This window comes from Castor canadensis, chromosome 6 (genome assembly GCF_047511655.1).
Source record: "Castor canadensis chromosome 6, mCasCan1.hap1v2, whole genome shotgun sequence".
NCBI lineage: Eukaryota > Metazoa > Chordata > Mammalia > Rodentia > Castoridae > Castor > Castor canadensis.
The window spans coordinates 4,238,336-4,254,498 of NC_133391.1; the positions used below are offsets into that span (position 1 = coordinate 4,238,336).

At 46.9% G+C, this 16,163-nt stretch overlaps 1 protein-coding gene across 2 annotated transcripts in view; it reads left to right on the plus strand.

The window, feature by feature from the left end:
• Positions 1-7,138: 7,138 nt before the first annotated feature.
• Lmtk2 (lemur tyrosine kinase 2) overlaps positions 7,139-16,163 on the plus strand; it is a 74,113-nt gene continuing 65,088 nt past the window's right edge. For both annotated transcript variants that reach the window (XM_020173866.2, XM_074075522.1), the window contains exon 1: positions 7,139-7,559. In XM_020173866.2, coding sequence (XP_020029455.2) covers positions 7,463-7,559 — 97 coding nt within the window. In that variant the 5' untranslated portion in view covers positions 7,139-7,462. The remainder of the gene's footprint in view (positions 7,560-16,163) is intronic.

The following is a 16,163-nucleotide window of genomic DNA, read 5'->3' on the forward strand; positions in this document are numbered from 1 at the left end:
ACCACAGACTGGAGCCCCCCAGGAAGATGTTCCCCTTCTACCAAAAGACAACCTGCCTCCAGGATACATCCTGCCCCTCTCCACCCCACAAGGCACCTCACAGCCTCTGGGTACTGCATGCATTTGCCCTGAGACCAAAAGTGGAACCAGAGCTCCCCACATCTTGCAGCCTGAGGGACAAATGGGAGGAGTCAGGGCCTGACCCACCCTAGCCCCAAGTCATCTCCCCAAACCCCATCCGTACAGCACACTCAGGGCCCAAGTCTGACATCCACACGCCATGAGGCCCCATCTACACCAGACTCTTCTCTTTCCCCATCAAAATTTAATGGGTGCAGTGGTTCACACTGTAATCCCAGCTACTTTGGAGGCTGAGATAGGGAGGATCACAGTTCGAGGCCAGCCTGGACAAATAGTCTGGAGACCCCCATCTCCACAACAACCAGAGCAAAATGGACTGGAGGTGTGGCTCAAGCCATAGAGAACCTGCTTTATTCCACAAAACACCCCTTACTTTTCCCAGGTTCATCCAGCAGACTGACTGACTCCACTTTGACACAACAGAGAGAAAAATATTAAGACCCACGCTCTCTCCTCATTTCTGGAGGTGCTGGGGTTTGAACTCAGGGCTTTGTGCTTACTAGGCAATTGCTCTATCACTTGGGCCAACACCCCCAGCCCTCGTTCTCTCTTTTTGTCCATCCTTGAGATTGCCACACAAGTGTCACCTCCTCTGAGAAGCCTTCCCTGATTGTTGGGGGGGTGGCGGGTTGGGTTGCCTTGCATACAAATTCTTTGCTACCCTAGCAGAACACAATGGTGTCTAGTGTGACCAGCTGTGTGATTTTGGTCCCCAGCTGAAGGACCCAGCAAGCGGACAGGACAGTCTACTTTATCCATCATGGAACTGTTGGTGTGCAGCCTGGAGAGGGAGGACATGGTTTGGGAGCAGCCCCTGGGGTGGTGGTCATATCATAACCAAGAGTCTTTGCAAAAGTTCAAAGTAGTTGGTGACCAGAACCTTCTGATCCTCCGGGAGACTGAACAGACCAAGGAAATTTCAAATCCAAGCCACCAGACAGCGGTTTATTGAGCAATTACTACCTCCAGAGCTGCACCTGTTCCCCTCCCTCTATCCTCCCGCCTTCCCCGTCTCTGGCCATGAAAAGGCAAAACCTAATCTCTTGCCTGAGTGCCTACGTGGAGTAGCATGTACAGTCACAAGAAGTCCTCAGCGTCAACTCTCTTCTTCCCTGGCGGTACCGGGGTTCGAACCCAGAGCCTCACACTTGCCAGGCAGGCACTCTACCACTTGAGCCACTCCACCGGCCCTTTTTTGTGATGGATTTTTTTGAAATTTAGTCTTGTGAATTATTTGCCTGGGGCTGGCTTCAAGTTGTGATCCTCCTGATCTCTGCCTCCTGAGTAGCTGGGATTACAGGCGGGAGCCACCAGCACCGGGCTTGTTTTGTTTTGTTTTTACGAAACGGGGTCTCACTATGTAGCCCAGGCTGGGCTCAAACTTGAAATCCTGCCTCAGTCTCCTGTGTATTGGGATTGCAGCTATGCATCACCACACCTGGCTATCTACTTTTGACATTATTCAGTTAAAAAAAAATTGGTGGTACTGGGGTTAGAGCTAGGCAGGCGCTCTACTGCTTGAGCACTCTGCCAGCCGTTGTTTGGTGGGTTTTTTTGTTTGTTTTTTCAAATTGTGGTACTGGGATTTGAAATCAGAGCCTACACCTTGAGCCACAGCCCTTTTTTGTGAAGGGTTTTTTAAAGATAGGGCCTCAAACTCTTTCCCCAGGCTGGCTTTGAACCATGATCCTCTTGATCTCTGCCTCCTGAGTAGCTGGGATTACAGGCGGGAGCCACCAGCGCTGGCCATTATTCAGTTTTGATTATGAGACTTGATAAAGGCTCTGGAGCCGGGTGGCCTGAGTTTGAATCCTGCTTCTGCCACTTACTAGCTGTGTGACCTTGACCACAGAACTTAACTTTTCTGTTCCTGTATTCTCACCTACAAAATTAAATGACACATTAAGCCACTTACACCCAAAGCCTGATGATTTCACTCAGAAAAAACAGAAATGAGCAAAACCAAAGAAGCAGAAAATATATTAGTTATTGCCCGGGGCAAGGGGGAGGGGATGAGAACTCTGTACGGATAACAGGTACAGAGGTTTTTTTTTTTTGTTGGCAGTACTGGGGTTTGAACTCAGGGCCTTGTATTTGCCAGGCAGGCGCTCTACCACTTGAGCCACTCCACCAACCCCACAGTTTTCTTTTATGGGTGATAAACGTATTCTAAAATTAGAAAAAAGATTAAAGAGTGGTTACCTGCGTCTGACACATGAAGAGTGATCTGTATGTCATGGTTAAATAAAACTTAGCTTCAAATGCTTGGGGGAAAAAAATCTGTCCATAATAGGATTTTAAAATGGTATTCTAGTCCTGTATTTTATCATCTGCTGTGTATTTTCTTTTTCCTTTTTTTTTTTTGCAGTATTGGATTTGAGCTCAGGACCTACACCTTGAGCCACTCCACCAGCCCTTTTTTGTGATTTTTTTTTTTTTTTGAGATAGGGTCTCGTGGACTCTTTGCCCTGGCTGGCTTCGAACCTCAATCCTCCTGATCTCTGCCTCCTGAGTAGCTGGGATTACAGGCATGAGCCACCAGTGCCTGACTCTGTCGTGTATTTTTTCCTACAAATCCTGTAACTATCTTATGGGTAGCATTCCTCTACTGCAGAATAAACGATGTTAATTTGTCAGATTGTGTCCCCCCACCTCCTGGTGACTCAGGGCTCTGAAAGACACTCGATGCTCTGTACCTGAGTCACATGACTTCAGAGCGGACCTAGAAGGCTGTGCAGGTGAGGAGTTCACAGAAAGGGGAGCCAACACTGCATGCAGATAAAGTCAGCTATCATCCTGGGATTGGCAAGGGATGGTCATGTGACTTTTAGTCTACTTGAGCTCCTTATTTGCCTAAGGTTGGGTTCAATTAATGCAGTCACAGAAGCACACAGTCAAGCAAGGACAATCTGAGACGCCCCTGTGGAGGCTGTCCCGTTGCAAGGTCGCTGGTGTGTTGGAAGGGTAAACAAAGGACTCTGGCGGGAAAGAGCCCCGACTGGTGGTCTGTGTTTGCCGATTTGTGTGAACACCCAATCGGGGCGTGCTGTGATGTTTCAGACTTGATGTCGCTGGACCTGGGTTGGAATGGGTACAGTATTATAGCTTCCGGCCATACAGGGACCCCAGATGCAAATAATATCGACAGCATAGATAACCACAGTAAAATTACAAGAAATCAATGACTTCGTAGAGGTTAGTACCTCTGTTTTTTAAATAATAAATGTTTTTGATGGGACTGGGATTTGAACTCAGTGCTTCACACTTGCAAAGTAGGCACTCTTCTGCTTGAGCCACACCTCCATTTTGCTCTGGTTAATCTGGAGATGGAGTCTCATGAATTATTTCCCTTGAAACCCATTTCTCCGGATCCCAAGCTCCCAAGTAGCAAAGATTACAGGCATGAGCCACCTGTATACCTGGACTGTGTCTTCTGTTTTTCATTGGATTGTTGTCGGTGGTACTGGAGTTTGAACTCTTGCCTCATGCTTGCTAGGAAGGCACTCTTAGGTCTAGAGCCACTCCACCAGCCCTTTTTTTTTTTTTTTGCATTGGGTATTTTTAAGACAGAGTCTCTCAAACCATTTGCCTGAGCTGGCCTCGAACTGCAATCCTCCTGATCTCAGCCTCCCTGGTAGCTCTGATTACAATGGTGAGCCACTGGTGCCTGGCTGAAAACTGGGCATTTAAGTCATTTAATGAGGAAATCCTGGAAATCAATTTGCCCTTGTATCTCCCTGCTCCAGGGTTTGTATTGTTGCTGTTCGTAGTAACAGGTGCCACCATTCAATTTTTATTGACTTTCCTTGACTAATGCTGTAAAGTCTTTTAAAAAAAAATTGTATACAGCCACCAAAGTCTCTGCAGTTAGCTTAGTGGTCAGCTAATGACGGTAGAGGGATTTCTGGAAATGCCTTAATTCGGTGTGTGTGCCAGGTGTGGCATGTGTGGGATGTGGTGTGAGTGTTGGTGATGTGCCTAAGTCTAAAATTCTGCTTTTTTTCCTAGTCCTCATCCCTGCTTTCGTCATCTTAAAGTCAGCCAGGGATAGAAACCCTAACCCTAACCCTAATCCTAGGTTCTCCTCATGTCTTTCCTGGGCATGGGCCCAGCAGTCTAGATTTCCAAGAATATGACAGCTTTTGCAATTCCCTATTAATATATTATTCCCTGGGCTTTTTTCCCCAAAGTTTTTTTTTTTTTGGTGGGTTGTGATTTGAACCCAGGGTTTTGTGCTTGCAAAGCAGGTGCTCTACCACTTGAGCCACTCTTCCAGTCCATTTTGCGCTGGGGGCTTCTCAAATTATTTTTTCCCCCACTGGCTTCAAATCAAGAGCCTCCTGATCTCAGCCTCCCAAGAAGCTGGGATTACAGGTGTGAGCCACGGGTGCCCAACTTCCCAAAGGTTTGGAATAGCTAACCGGTGTCTTTGGCTATGCAGTCATGACATTCAATGGTTGGAATTAATTATTTTCGATAAGCTGGGGACCGGGGTGTTTGCTATGAAGGATTTCTGTCATAGCCATCCTAGAGAGCTGCCACCCAGGTCAAATGGTGACAGTGCTCTGGGGATACAGCTTTGGTGGGACCCCAATACCTGCTCTGCTTCCTCCAGTAGCTACAGGCTGCTTGCTTTCACTGTCATCATGATAGAAAGGCTGCTGGCTTCACCATTACCATGGCCGTGAGGCTGGTGGTTTCCACTGTATCGCAATGTAATCCAGGCTGGCTTGGAACTCACTATACAATGCATGCTGACCTTGAACTCACCATCCTCCTGCCTCAGCTTCCTGAGTTCCGGGATTACAGGAGTGAGCCACCACACCCAGTGAACCACCACACCCAGTGACCCAACCATTTTTCTTTAATAAAATGACTCATGTTGTAAACCTCTGGCCAATTTCTAGAGTCCTAAAGAAGTTCATTTCGACAATTTTTACCACTGTTCTTGTTCCTTTACTTTCTGGAAGTTCTGTTCCTCATTACTTTTCTTTTTAAATATAACTTACTTAATTGTAAATTTGTATCATTGAATTTTTTATGGTACTGTGGTTTCGACCCAGGGCCTTGAGTTTGCTAGTTATTTTTTTGAACAGGGTCTTGCATTTTTGCCTGGGGCTGACTGCTCTGCTACCTTATTATCAGGGCCCTCCTGGATGTTCCCATTTGATCTCGCTGAGCTGGGGAAACTTTCAGAGTATCTGTTGGGTAGTGGGTGCTGCTCACCCACTACTAAGCTGAATACATCCTTCAGCATGTAAACCTTGGCCAGAACTCGCTGGCAGGACATACACTGCCAGGAGTGTCTTCCACGTGAGTCTGGCATGAAGAAATACTTGGAAAAATGTGAGCACATGTGGGAACAACTTTAGAAATACTAAAATATCTTGCTTCTAGTCTTAGGTATCTAAGTTGTGCTCAAGGTAAGATTTTACAAAGCCAAGTGGTTTTTGTTTGTTTTATAAACTCTCTAACTAGAAAGTCTTCAGGGGAAGTACTGGACAAAGGTGGACCTGGTGAGGTGTACAGTGAGGCAAAGGTTTCCATTAGATTTTTTCTGAGGAATGTGTACTTTAAACTCTGCTGTGTGGATGCCACACAGAAAAAGATGAGTGTGTGTGTGTGTGTGTGTGTACTTTGGGGCTTTCTCAAATAATAACAAAACCTGCTTTGTGATTGTAGAGTGACCTGTTGCTGCATCTTCATTATGGTCAATTGCCATAAGGATTATGGGGCGGGGCCTTGGTTGAGCCAGTATTGCTAGTCGGTACCTCCTCAGGTCACAGTGTCAATATCTCTGGCTTTCTTGAACGCAAAGGGCTGAGCGTCCTGACGGAAAGAGAAACACAGCAGTGTGATTGTACCTTTTTTTCTAGATCTTTGTTTTCCTTCCCTTTCCTGAAGAGAAATGGACAGAAAGCAGTGGATGTTTTAATGCAGAGTCACATGGCAGCTGTTTGTTCCTTAGGTGTTGCGGTGGCTTGACTCAACCATCAGACAAATGCTCCCCGGCCATTGTCTTTCTGTACAATGCCGGGTTAGCACACAGACAGCTGGTATTTCGGATGAATGTTTGGAGTGGGGGGTTGGAGAATTGGGGAGGCTTCCTTGTTGTCACTTGGTAAAGTCCTATCTGATAAAATTCAAATCAGTTCCTCACACACACAAAGTGGACCTCAAGTGCTTTTGTAGAAAAACTGGCCATTTTCCCACTCCCCAGGCTTCTCTGACCACTATGTTACTTGTGTCTGGAAATTGCTTTTACAATTTCTACTGCAGGACTAAGGCTTCTGCTGCACCTGGGAGCTGCACCCACCACAGGACCTACTCCAAGTCAAGCCCTGTGGGAGCTCTGGGAATCCCAGCTGCTCACTCACAGTAGCTGTCCTCAGATTGCTTATAGTCACCGGAACAACAATACATGGCATGTGGGGTTGCAGGCCATCCAGGGCCAAGGCGGGGCACCAGATGCTAGTCATTCATTCTGGGGATTGGTGAGGAGCCTTCAATAGGTGATGTCATACCTCAGGTGTGTCTTGACTGATGAAAGGAAGAGTGTTTGCCAGGTGGACAAGAGGGGACAGGAAGGGCTGTCTTGGCAGAGAGACCAGCTTGAGCTCAGGAGCTGAGTCAGAGAGTGCTGAGGGAGAGGCATTTTGATCTTGCAGAATTAAACAGTTCCTTGATTCCTGAACAGGCTGTATAGGTCAATCTAAGAAAAGAAGAGCCTAAAACGGATCTGAAGAGTAAAAAAGGCAGAAGAGCCTGTTTTTTGGTGTTATGAGATACTCAGAAAAATCAGATTGAATTATGGGTGGATTTTTCTGGTCTTTCTTGTATTTTTCTGCATCTAAATTTTTTTAATTGTATCACCTGCTGCCTACTCACTCCTCGGTCTGCAGAGGGCGCACTGGTGCGCCTCCTCTCCTGGAGGCGAGGCCTCTAGGGCAAGTGTGGATAGATGATTGGTTGGCCTGGCTGTCTGTCACAGCATCCCGCCTCCGCGCTACGTCACATGACGCAGCCCATCATGGCGGCGGGAGCGCGGCCGCCGGGACCCGCGGCTCCGCAGAGTTGCTGCCGTTGCTGCTGTTGAGAGGCGGCGGCGGCGACGTTGCAGGCAGGCGGGAAGGATGGTGTTAATGCGGCCGGAGTGGCGAATGAGGTTTGGCCGAAGGAACCGGACTGAGGTTTGGCAGAAGCAACGTGTGTCCAGGAGCAGCCGGCACGGGTGCCGCTGAGGCAGCTCGGACGGACAAGGCAGACAGACCCACGGAAGGCGAACCGAGAGTCAGCCCCGTGGGGCCGCGCCGTGGGCGAGATGCCTGGGCCACCGGTGTCGCTGCTGCCACTGCCGCTGTTGCTGCTCCTGGCCGCCGGCAGTGCCGGGGCCGCGCCACTTCCGCAAACAGGTGCAGGTGAGCGGCGGGGACCCGGCTGCGGGGCCGCTGCGGCGGGGGCGGGGCGGGGCGGGGGGGGGTTGGGCGTCTGGGGATCCCCGGAATCCCAGGGCCTTGCCGGAGGGATCCGGAGGCCCGGGGGAAGCGAGGGATCCGCGTGGATGCTGCTGCAGGGGCGTGGGGATGGGGTGAGGGGTGGGGGAGGGCGGCGGGGCGAGGTGACCGTGACCGACCCCATCCCCCCACCATCGGGGACTCTGCGATAACCGAGATTCTGGCTTTTAGACCTGTTGCCCCCCAAATCCTCGGCCTGTCTTCCTTTCGTGGCTTTTCCCTTGTTCCCAAATGTCACCTGCCTCTTGTGCATTCCTTGCATCTTAGAATAAGGGCCGTTTCTTAAGGGCCTTATTATAATGACTGGGCGAGCTGTGCGGAGTTTCCTGCTCCCCTTGCAACTTGTTCTGAAGTTGTAAATTGATTTATATGTATATGTATATATATCTGAAGTTGCAAATCGATTATATATATGCATATATGTGTGTGTGGTTAGATATAGATATAGATATAACCCCACACGCGCTGTGCTTTTTATTCCTGATCAGTCTTTGGGGACGAGAAGGAAATGAAGATAAATATTTCTATTTTAGGAAGCCAGTGATTAGAGTAGCAGCTTTTGAGTAACTATTGACAAACTGGCCTGCGGGTAATTGGAGTTTCTATTTTAGCGACTCAGCGTGTGATTTTCTTTTTTTTTTTTTTCCCCTCTCCCTCCCCCTTCTAAATCGTTTTTCATTTGGCATTTTATTATCCTAAATGAAACTTCAACTTAAGAAAGCACCTCAAGTTGGGCTCTTTTTTAAAGAGGGAAAAAGAAAAATCAAGGCTAACTTACCATTATTGTTTCATGCTTAACTTTTGCAACGGGGAGAGATTGAAATTACATCCATTCCAAGAATTTTAGAATTGGAAGAAACCATAAAGAGAATTAAGTCCAGTTTCTTTGTATTGCAGTCGAAGATACACTGGTCTGCAAATGACCAATGCAAGGCGATAAAGCAAAAGCCTAATTGAAACTCAAACCCAGCTCCTAGATTTTTCTTGCGTGATTTTTTCCCCCCAGTGCAGCTCTAGTCTGAGATCGAGAGTTATTTCAGAAAATATTAATTTGTTGTGGAGCGTGAAGTACCGCCTCCTGTGAAGACACATTTTTCAAACAAGATCTACAATGAAATACGTGGTGGCATCCGTATCTCTGCCCTTTAGTTCAGTGTCGTGGTTGTACCACGTAGTGGAGCATCACATTTCTGCCTCTGCCTTAGATCAAATCTTTTTAAGGCAAATTCTGTGTTCTGATCCAATAGATAATACAATTGAGTGTTGTCAGAAGTGTATAGGCAGCCCAGGTAGGCGCACCTGGGAAGTTAGGGACGATTGTATGGAAAGGTGGTGATGTTGCTATTTGCTATTTAAGAGTATTGATAGTGAAACTGAAAATTACAGCTAGAATAGAATAGAAGAATACTTAGGTCCAAGGGATTCAAGCTCCCGCAGACTTTGCACTTAATTACAGTTTTATATATTTTTTACAAATACATCCTTTATAGGAATCTATGACACATTTTGTCTGCTGAACACTTTCTCCATTATAGAAAGCTAAGTTTTATCGGGGTGTTGTAGAACAAAGCAGTCAGAAGAACGAGTTCACAAATAGAAATATCAAGCCTTGACATAAATGAAGCAGAAGGAAATACTTGATTTTATAGCAACTTCTGCAGCTTTTTCTTCCGTATTCTGATCTAGGGAGTAGGTGTGTGGTTACACGTGTGGCAGGTGAGTCATAAACAGGTGCCTAGAGCTGTTGGGTGGAAAGATGCACAGCCAGACAGATACTGGGGTTGTATTTCCATTCAAGACAGGTTATTAATCCTGTCACTGGACAGATTTTGTTTCCCTCCTTGGCTGTACTGTGATTGGAACACAGGGCATCTGATCTTGTAAGGCAGGCCCTCCATGGCCAGCAGATTCTTGATCAAGAAGAAGCAAGAAACTGTTGCACTAATCCTAGTTAGTGAGCTCAGTGGATAGCAGAGAACTTGTAGAACAGGCATGACAGATGAAGGAGCAGTTGCACATTGAAAATGGAGCTCACAAGCTTCTGGTGGTCTGTGGTCCTGTACTTGGTGACAGGGTAGGGCTAGCCCTTTTCCAGTGAGGGTAGACCTACTGGATGGGGTCCTTCGCCTCCTTGGTCATCCTCTTTCTGAAATTCACACGATTTATTAATGGTGTCTTGGAGAAGGCACACTTGTGAGAAGTCATCTGAAAGGCTAGTTTTGTCCTCGGCCAGCCTACTTGCATGGGAAGCAAGTCAAATTCAGCTTTTCAGTTGAAGTTCATTTACCCAAGGTGTCTGTGGCATCCACAATCATTTCTAGGTTTGGAAGTTGCAAGATGTTTATTCATTGAGTCATGATAAAGTTATGTAAACACGTGGATTGCCCTTGCCGTGGGGCCAGAGGTATTTTTTGTTTGAACTTTATTTTGGGTCTGCTCATGGCTGTGGACACCCATTTGCCTGAGAACCCGTATCTCTGCATCGACAGCCTTGTTCTGTGGACTGAGACCTCAGATCTGGCTGCTCCTCGATGGACAGCATACATAAAGGGGGGGGGGAGGCGCCAGTGTTTTCACACGCTGCTGGCTCACCAGGTCTTTTCTCCAGACCCGAGTCATCAGGTCGTTCTTCTCTTCGAGAAGATGCATGTGCCTTCTGAGAGAGTCAGGATTCCAGAAAAAGGAGGCCCTTGTCCTTGCCCATGTGAACGCCCACTTTCTTGTTAACATCAGGATAGTGTTTCGACAGGGAACCCAGTTCTAGCGTTCTGCGCATGTCGGGTCACGGAGTACAGAAGCAGCTTTTAGCATTCCCAGATAGGGGCTCTCACGGAAGCCGGTGGGACTCAGCCACTGATTAACGAGCTGTGGAACCAGCGGGGGCTCTTGTTTTAGATGACACAGACTTACATCTTGAAAAAAATTTCTAAAGTGAAGGACAAGCTTTCTAAAGAATGAATTTTTGTGATGGTTTTCTCACAGGCCTTCATGTAAATTCTTCCAGGATTTACGGCTGTCAGGTTTGAAATTGGGTCGAGGTTGAGGTTGCTGCAACTGCGTTCACTTGCTGGTGTTTCTGTTGATAAATACACTCTGTGCACAGAGTAAGAAGCCTGTGCAGCTGTGCCCGACCCGATTGACGTTGCCATCCCTGCTGTTCTGCTGATGGCAGTGTGCAGGCTTGAAATTTGCAGAGTCCTTGGTCCTTTCTGTCCCTGTGTCACTTAGATAAGATGTACGTATTCTAAAAAGGATATTGTCACATAAGCAAGGGATGTCTAGGGCTCTGAAACAGTTAAACGAGTCATGAAAAAAGCCCTTGTAGATGGGCAAGGAAAAAGAATCCACCTTTTCAGTGCAGTTGAGGGGAAAAGGCATGAGGGAACGTGATGTCCTAGAAAGAACTTGGGCCCTGCATTTAGACCTGGGTGTGAGGTCTCCCCCTTCTGCTGCAGCTGTAAGACTCCACTGTTAAGAAGAGTGCGTTGCCGGGTGCCCATGGCTCATGCCTGGAATCCTAGCTACTCAGGAGGCAGAGATTAGGAGGATCGACCAATGACAGGTTGTGGGTATGGCCTCAAAGAAGGAACTCAAAACTGACATAGCTGGTTAATGTGGAATATTTAGATTTTCCTGGATTTGAAAAGTCTTTGTTGCTCAAAAAACTTTGTTGATTTTTTGAGACAGGGTCTCGCTATGTAGTTCAGTCTGGCCTGGAACTCTCAATCTTCCTCTGTTTTAGCCTCCTGAGTGCTGGGATTATAGGTGGGCCTCACCGTACCCAGCCTCAAAATAATTTGTTATGTGATGGATGGAGACCCTATAAGAAAGAAATCTGCTTGATTTGAGTATGATACATAAGCTGAAATTCATAATGATGGGGAACTGTGCTAGAAGTTTTTAGGATGATCTAAATCAGTCAGTTTTTATATAATAAACCTGTTTTTAAGCTTCAAGATGACTAAGGCTCTTGCAAGTGAACAATCGGTGGTTTTAATTTACTTAAAGGAGCCCGAGCAGTCTGTTTCCTTTATCCCAGACACAGTAGCATGTCTGCATCAAGTATCCCGAGGCTGTGTGGTCAGCCCAGGTGCAGGAAGAACCAGCCCAGGACTGAGGATTCCCCTGGGAAATTAGCCTCTCGGAGATGGCATTTGTCTTTGCTCTGTCTTTTACAAGCACGGACTTTTGCAGTCTAGTAGCCGGCTTTCCTCTGTAAAATTTTCATTCCTACTCAGTTATGAGGGAAGGAATATTACATAGGGGCGACGCTGCACTGACGTTCCCACGTGGACCGGGCTGCCATATTCTGGGTTGAGAGTCCATTCTTCCCATTCTTCATTTGAAGGAACCATTTCAAGAGAAAGCTATGGAAGTCTGGTAAAGTCAATGTGTTGGTGGAGCAGGAATACTGACGCAGTGTCAATATTTCTAAAATTGTGGCAAGTGACTGACTCTTGGAATCCTGCCTTGGCATTACAGTTACTTGCCACAGAAAACAGGCACATCAGAAAAATAACCTTGGTATTTTAAAAATGTTTTCTTGGCAAAGGTTAGCACGGTGCTGCAGCCCAAATTCATTTAGTTTTATTGTGATTCAAGTGAATAAAATGAGAACTGTCAGTGCCAGGGTCTGAGGCACTGGAGCTCAGGGGTCTCCTGAGGCTGGCACCCTCCTGGGTTTGGGGTGGTGGTGGTAATCCTGGCATTTTACCTTCCACTGGTTGGCAGACTGCATTTTACTAGATTGTTGGTGTTAGTTTTTAATACTTCCAAAGGCTTGTGTTTCCATCAAGTCAAGTAGACGCGCCAGGACTGTGTACAGCCCCAGTTCGGTCAGGCGTGGTCACACAACTACTCGTCTGCTGGTGCACTCTGTTCCTGCATCCAGTCTACGCCTTCCATGGCATTGTTGGCTTTTTTTTTTTTTTTTTCAATCAGAGTCCCACTGTGTAGCCCACTCTGCCTTGAACTCTCCATCCTCCTCCCTGTACCTCCCAAGTGCTGGGTCTGCAGTGCACCACCGTGCCTGGGACATGGCGCTTTCTCATAGGCTGAGTTGAGCCTCTTACAGTATTCTGTGCAAATTCACACCTCTCAGCTCCACAACTTCCTTGTTTCCAGGTGCCTGTCTCTGCAGGTGTCCTTCTTCAGGTGCTGTTGTCTTTTCATCAGCTCTTAGAGAGACACCTTCCTCCCCGCCTCAGGCATTCCAACCCCAGTGACCTCAAGAGTGTACCTGTGAGATGAGATGTTCGATATTCCATGGGAGCCAGGTGAAGACATTGCAACTTAGGGTTTTTTTTTTTTTATTTCATCCTTTACAATTTTCGACTTAAGTGACTCTTTAAGGTATAGAACATATTGGTACGTTAACACATTTTAGTGTAAATAAATGAATTTGCATGAAATTTAAAGAATTAAGGACAATTTACTGATCGATTTTTGTATCAAATTGCCAGCATCCTAGCTACTTGGGAGGCAGAGATTGGGAGGATCAAAGTTTGGGGCCAGCTCAGAGAAAAAATTAGGGAGACCCCCCCCATGTCAACAAAACAAGGCAAGTGTGGTGATATGTGTCTGTAATCCCAACTACTTGGGAGGAATTGGTAAGAGAAGTGTTCCGAGGCTGGCCCTGGGGCAAAAAGTGAGACTGTGCAAAATGATGCAGAAAGGGCTGGAAGTGTGGCTCAAGCGCTAGAGCGCCTGCCTAGCAAGCATGAGGCCTTGAGTTTGAATACCAGTACTGCCCCCCCCCAAAAAAAGGTGTGTCTCTGTTGTAGCAGCCTACCACTTGTACTTAGCGAATAGGGCTTCACAGTGCTGGTTCTCAGGCCTGTGTCTCCCTGGATTGCAAGCACCGTGTTATTTATACTCTTGGTATTTCTAGTGCTTGCATGGTGTGTCACAGGTTGTTTATAAGTGAGGATGATGGCGATGGTTCTGGAGAACTAAGTTTATGGGGCCGTGCTGCAGTGTGAGTACTGGAGGGGACTGGTGGAAGGTGGGGTATCTGTCAGTCTTGTATGGTTGGCCTTTCATTCAGCTGTAGTCCTTCACCTGGAATGAGGACGTTAGTAGTGGTCTGTTGTTTTGAAACAGATTCTCTTTTTAACCTTGGCTCCTCTTGAAGTCAGGATCCTCCTGCATGCTGGATTACAGCTGTGCCCCACCATGCCTGACACATTTTCTTTTTTTTTTTTTGGAGGTTTATTTTGGGAGAAGTTTGAACCCAAGGCCTCACATTGTCTAGGAAGGTGTTTTACCACTTGAGCTACTCTGCCAGCCCTTTTTTGTATTGAGGTTTTTTTTGAGTTAGGGTCTTGTGAACTTTTATGTCCAGGTTGGCTTTAAACTGTGATCCTTCTGATTTATGTCTCCTGCATAGCTAGGACTGCAGGCGTGAGCTGAGGTGCCTGGCTACGGGTGTTTTCTTTCTTTCTTTCCTTCTTTTTTTTTTTTTTTTTTTTTTTTTTGGTGGTACTGGGGCTTGTACTCAGGGCCTACACCTTGAGTTACTCCACCAGCCCTTTTTTGTGATGGGTTTTTTTCTCCACGATGGCTTCAAATCTAATCCTTCTGATCTCTGCCTCCTGAGTAGCTAGGATTACGGTTGCGAGTCACTAGTGCCTGGCTACATACATTTTCTTTTTAATGTAATAAACTTTGGGGGGGGGGGCCATGGGGTTAAAATATGATGAACTTTTAGAATAATTTTAGATTTACAGAAAAATATAAAGGTAGCTCAGATAGTTTCTGTACCCCCTTTCTCTATTATGATCAAAGGGCAGGGAGAAGTGCTGGGCTTGAACCCAGGGTCTCCTGTGTGTTAGGAAGTGCTTTGCCACTAGCCATTCCCCAACCGCTCCTTTTCCCTATTGTCACCATTTCACGTTAGTGTAGTACCTGTGTCACAACTAAGGAGCCAGTGTAATATATTATTATCAGCTAAAGTCCACTCTTTATTCAAAGTTCCTTAGTGCTTCTTTCCTGTCCTTCTGTTCTAGGACACCACATCACATTTACTTGTCCTGTCTCCTCAGGCTTTCCCAGTCTGTTGCTTGTTTTTGGTTTTCAGTGATCTTGTCAGGTGGACTGGTCAGGTACCTTGTAGAATATCCCTCAGCTGGGGTTTTCCTGCTGTTTTCCTATGAGCAAGCTGGGCTTGTGGGCTTGAGGAAGATCACAAATTGCCACACTGATCCCATCATGCTAAGAATTATCACCATGGCTGCCACTGGTGAATAGTCACCGATTACCTGCCTGGGGTCCCCCTTCCCATCTTTTCTTTCTCTTCCCCTCTCCCAGAGAGCAGTACTAGAAACCGAGGTGTGGGTGTGCTGGGCACTCCTGAGACAGTTTGCATCTCAGCCTCTTCAGCTAAACTTTAGTGTTGGGGGTGATTTTGGAGGGACAAAGGGCCACCTAGAGACAGACAGATTGCAAGGCTGTCCCTAGCACTCACACCACCATAATGTGGTCAGCATCATGTGTTCAGTACTAAGTACACTGTAACGATATGGCAGGGGCTATAAGTAGATTTGACTGACCCTCTCCAAGAGCAGTGTGAGGGCAGCCTCTCTGGCCTAAGCCATTGGTGACAGGTTATTTTAGGTCTTTCTTTCATTGAAAGAAAGAAAGGCACCTTCTTTAATTGGTCAGGGGTCAGATAAGGGATCCGAGGCCCAGGGGGCTGTAGACTTCCTTCACCCTGTTTCCAGAGCTTTCCTTTTCATTTTTGTCATGGAAAATGTCAAGCATGCACAGAAGTACAGTAACTAAGTAGATCTTGCTCCACCTGGACCTTCCCACTGCCCACATCCTTTGGCTTTCACGTAAATCTCAGCCTGGATTGACTTGGCTTTAACTGCTTGGGGGATAGGGAGATGGGGTAAGGCTGTTTTTATAAAACTGGATTGCTTCCTTCATGCTCCCCCAGGGAGGCTGCAGACTTGCAGGGCTGGGGGCCAGACTCACCCAACCGCCTGAATTGGAATACTAGAGGTTGGCCTGGAAATCTGTACTTACAATACATTCCTGGGTGTTCCGCCCCCACTCCTCAGCCCCCCTTCCCATACACACACACTCGCACACATACGACAACCCAATACCATGGTATTTATTTTGTACTACTTTTGGCCATTGGCCATTGGCTTTGTATCTTCTGGATACAAAACAGTATCAGTGATTTGATAGAAACCTGATTTGTGTAACTAGTGAGACTCAAGAAAGGAAGAGAAAACTCACATGTAATTTACAGTTTTGAGTGATGCTATCTGAAATCTGAAGAGGTCCTTTTTTCTATTCCAGACCATCGGCCACAGACAGCGATCTGAAGTGACACTTGGGGCGGGCCGCGGCCAGGGTGGGGCAGTCACAGCTCTGAGAAACCCTGCTGGCGCTCTGGGGATTGTGCTTGCTGCCACCGAGCCATTTCCCTCCCTCCCTTCCTCCTTCCCTTTCTCTTCACTTCTCTCTCTGGAAGTTGATATAAATAGTAGCTTCTGT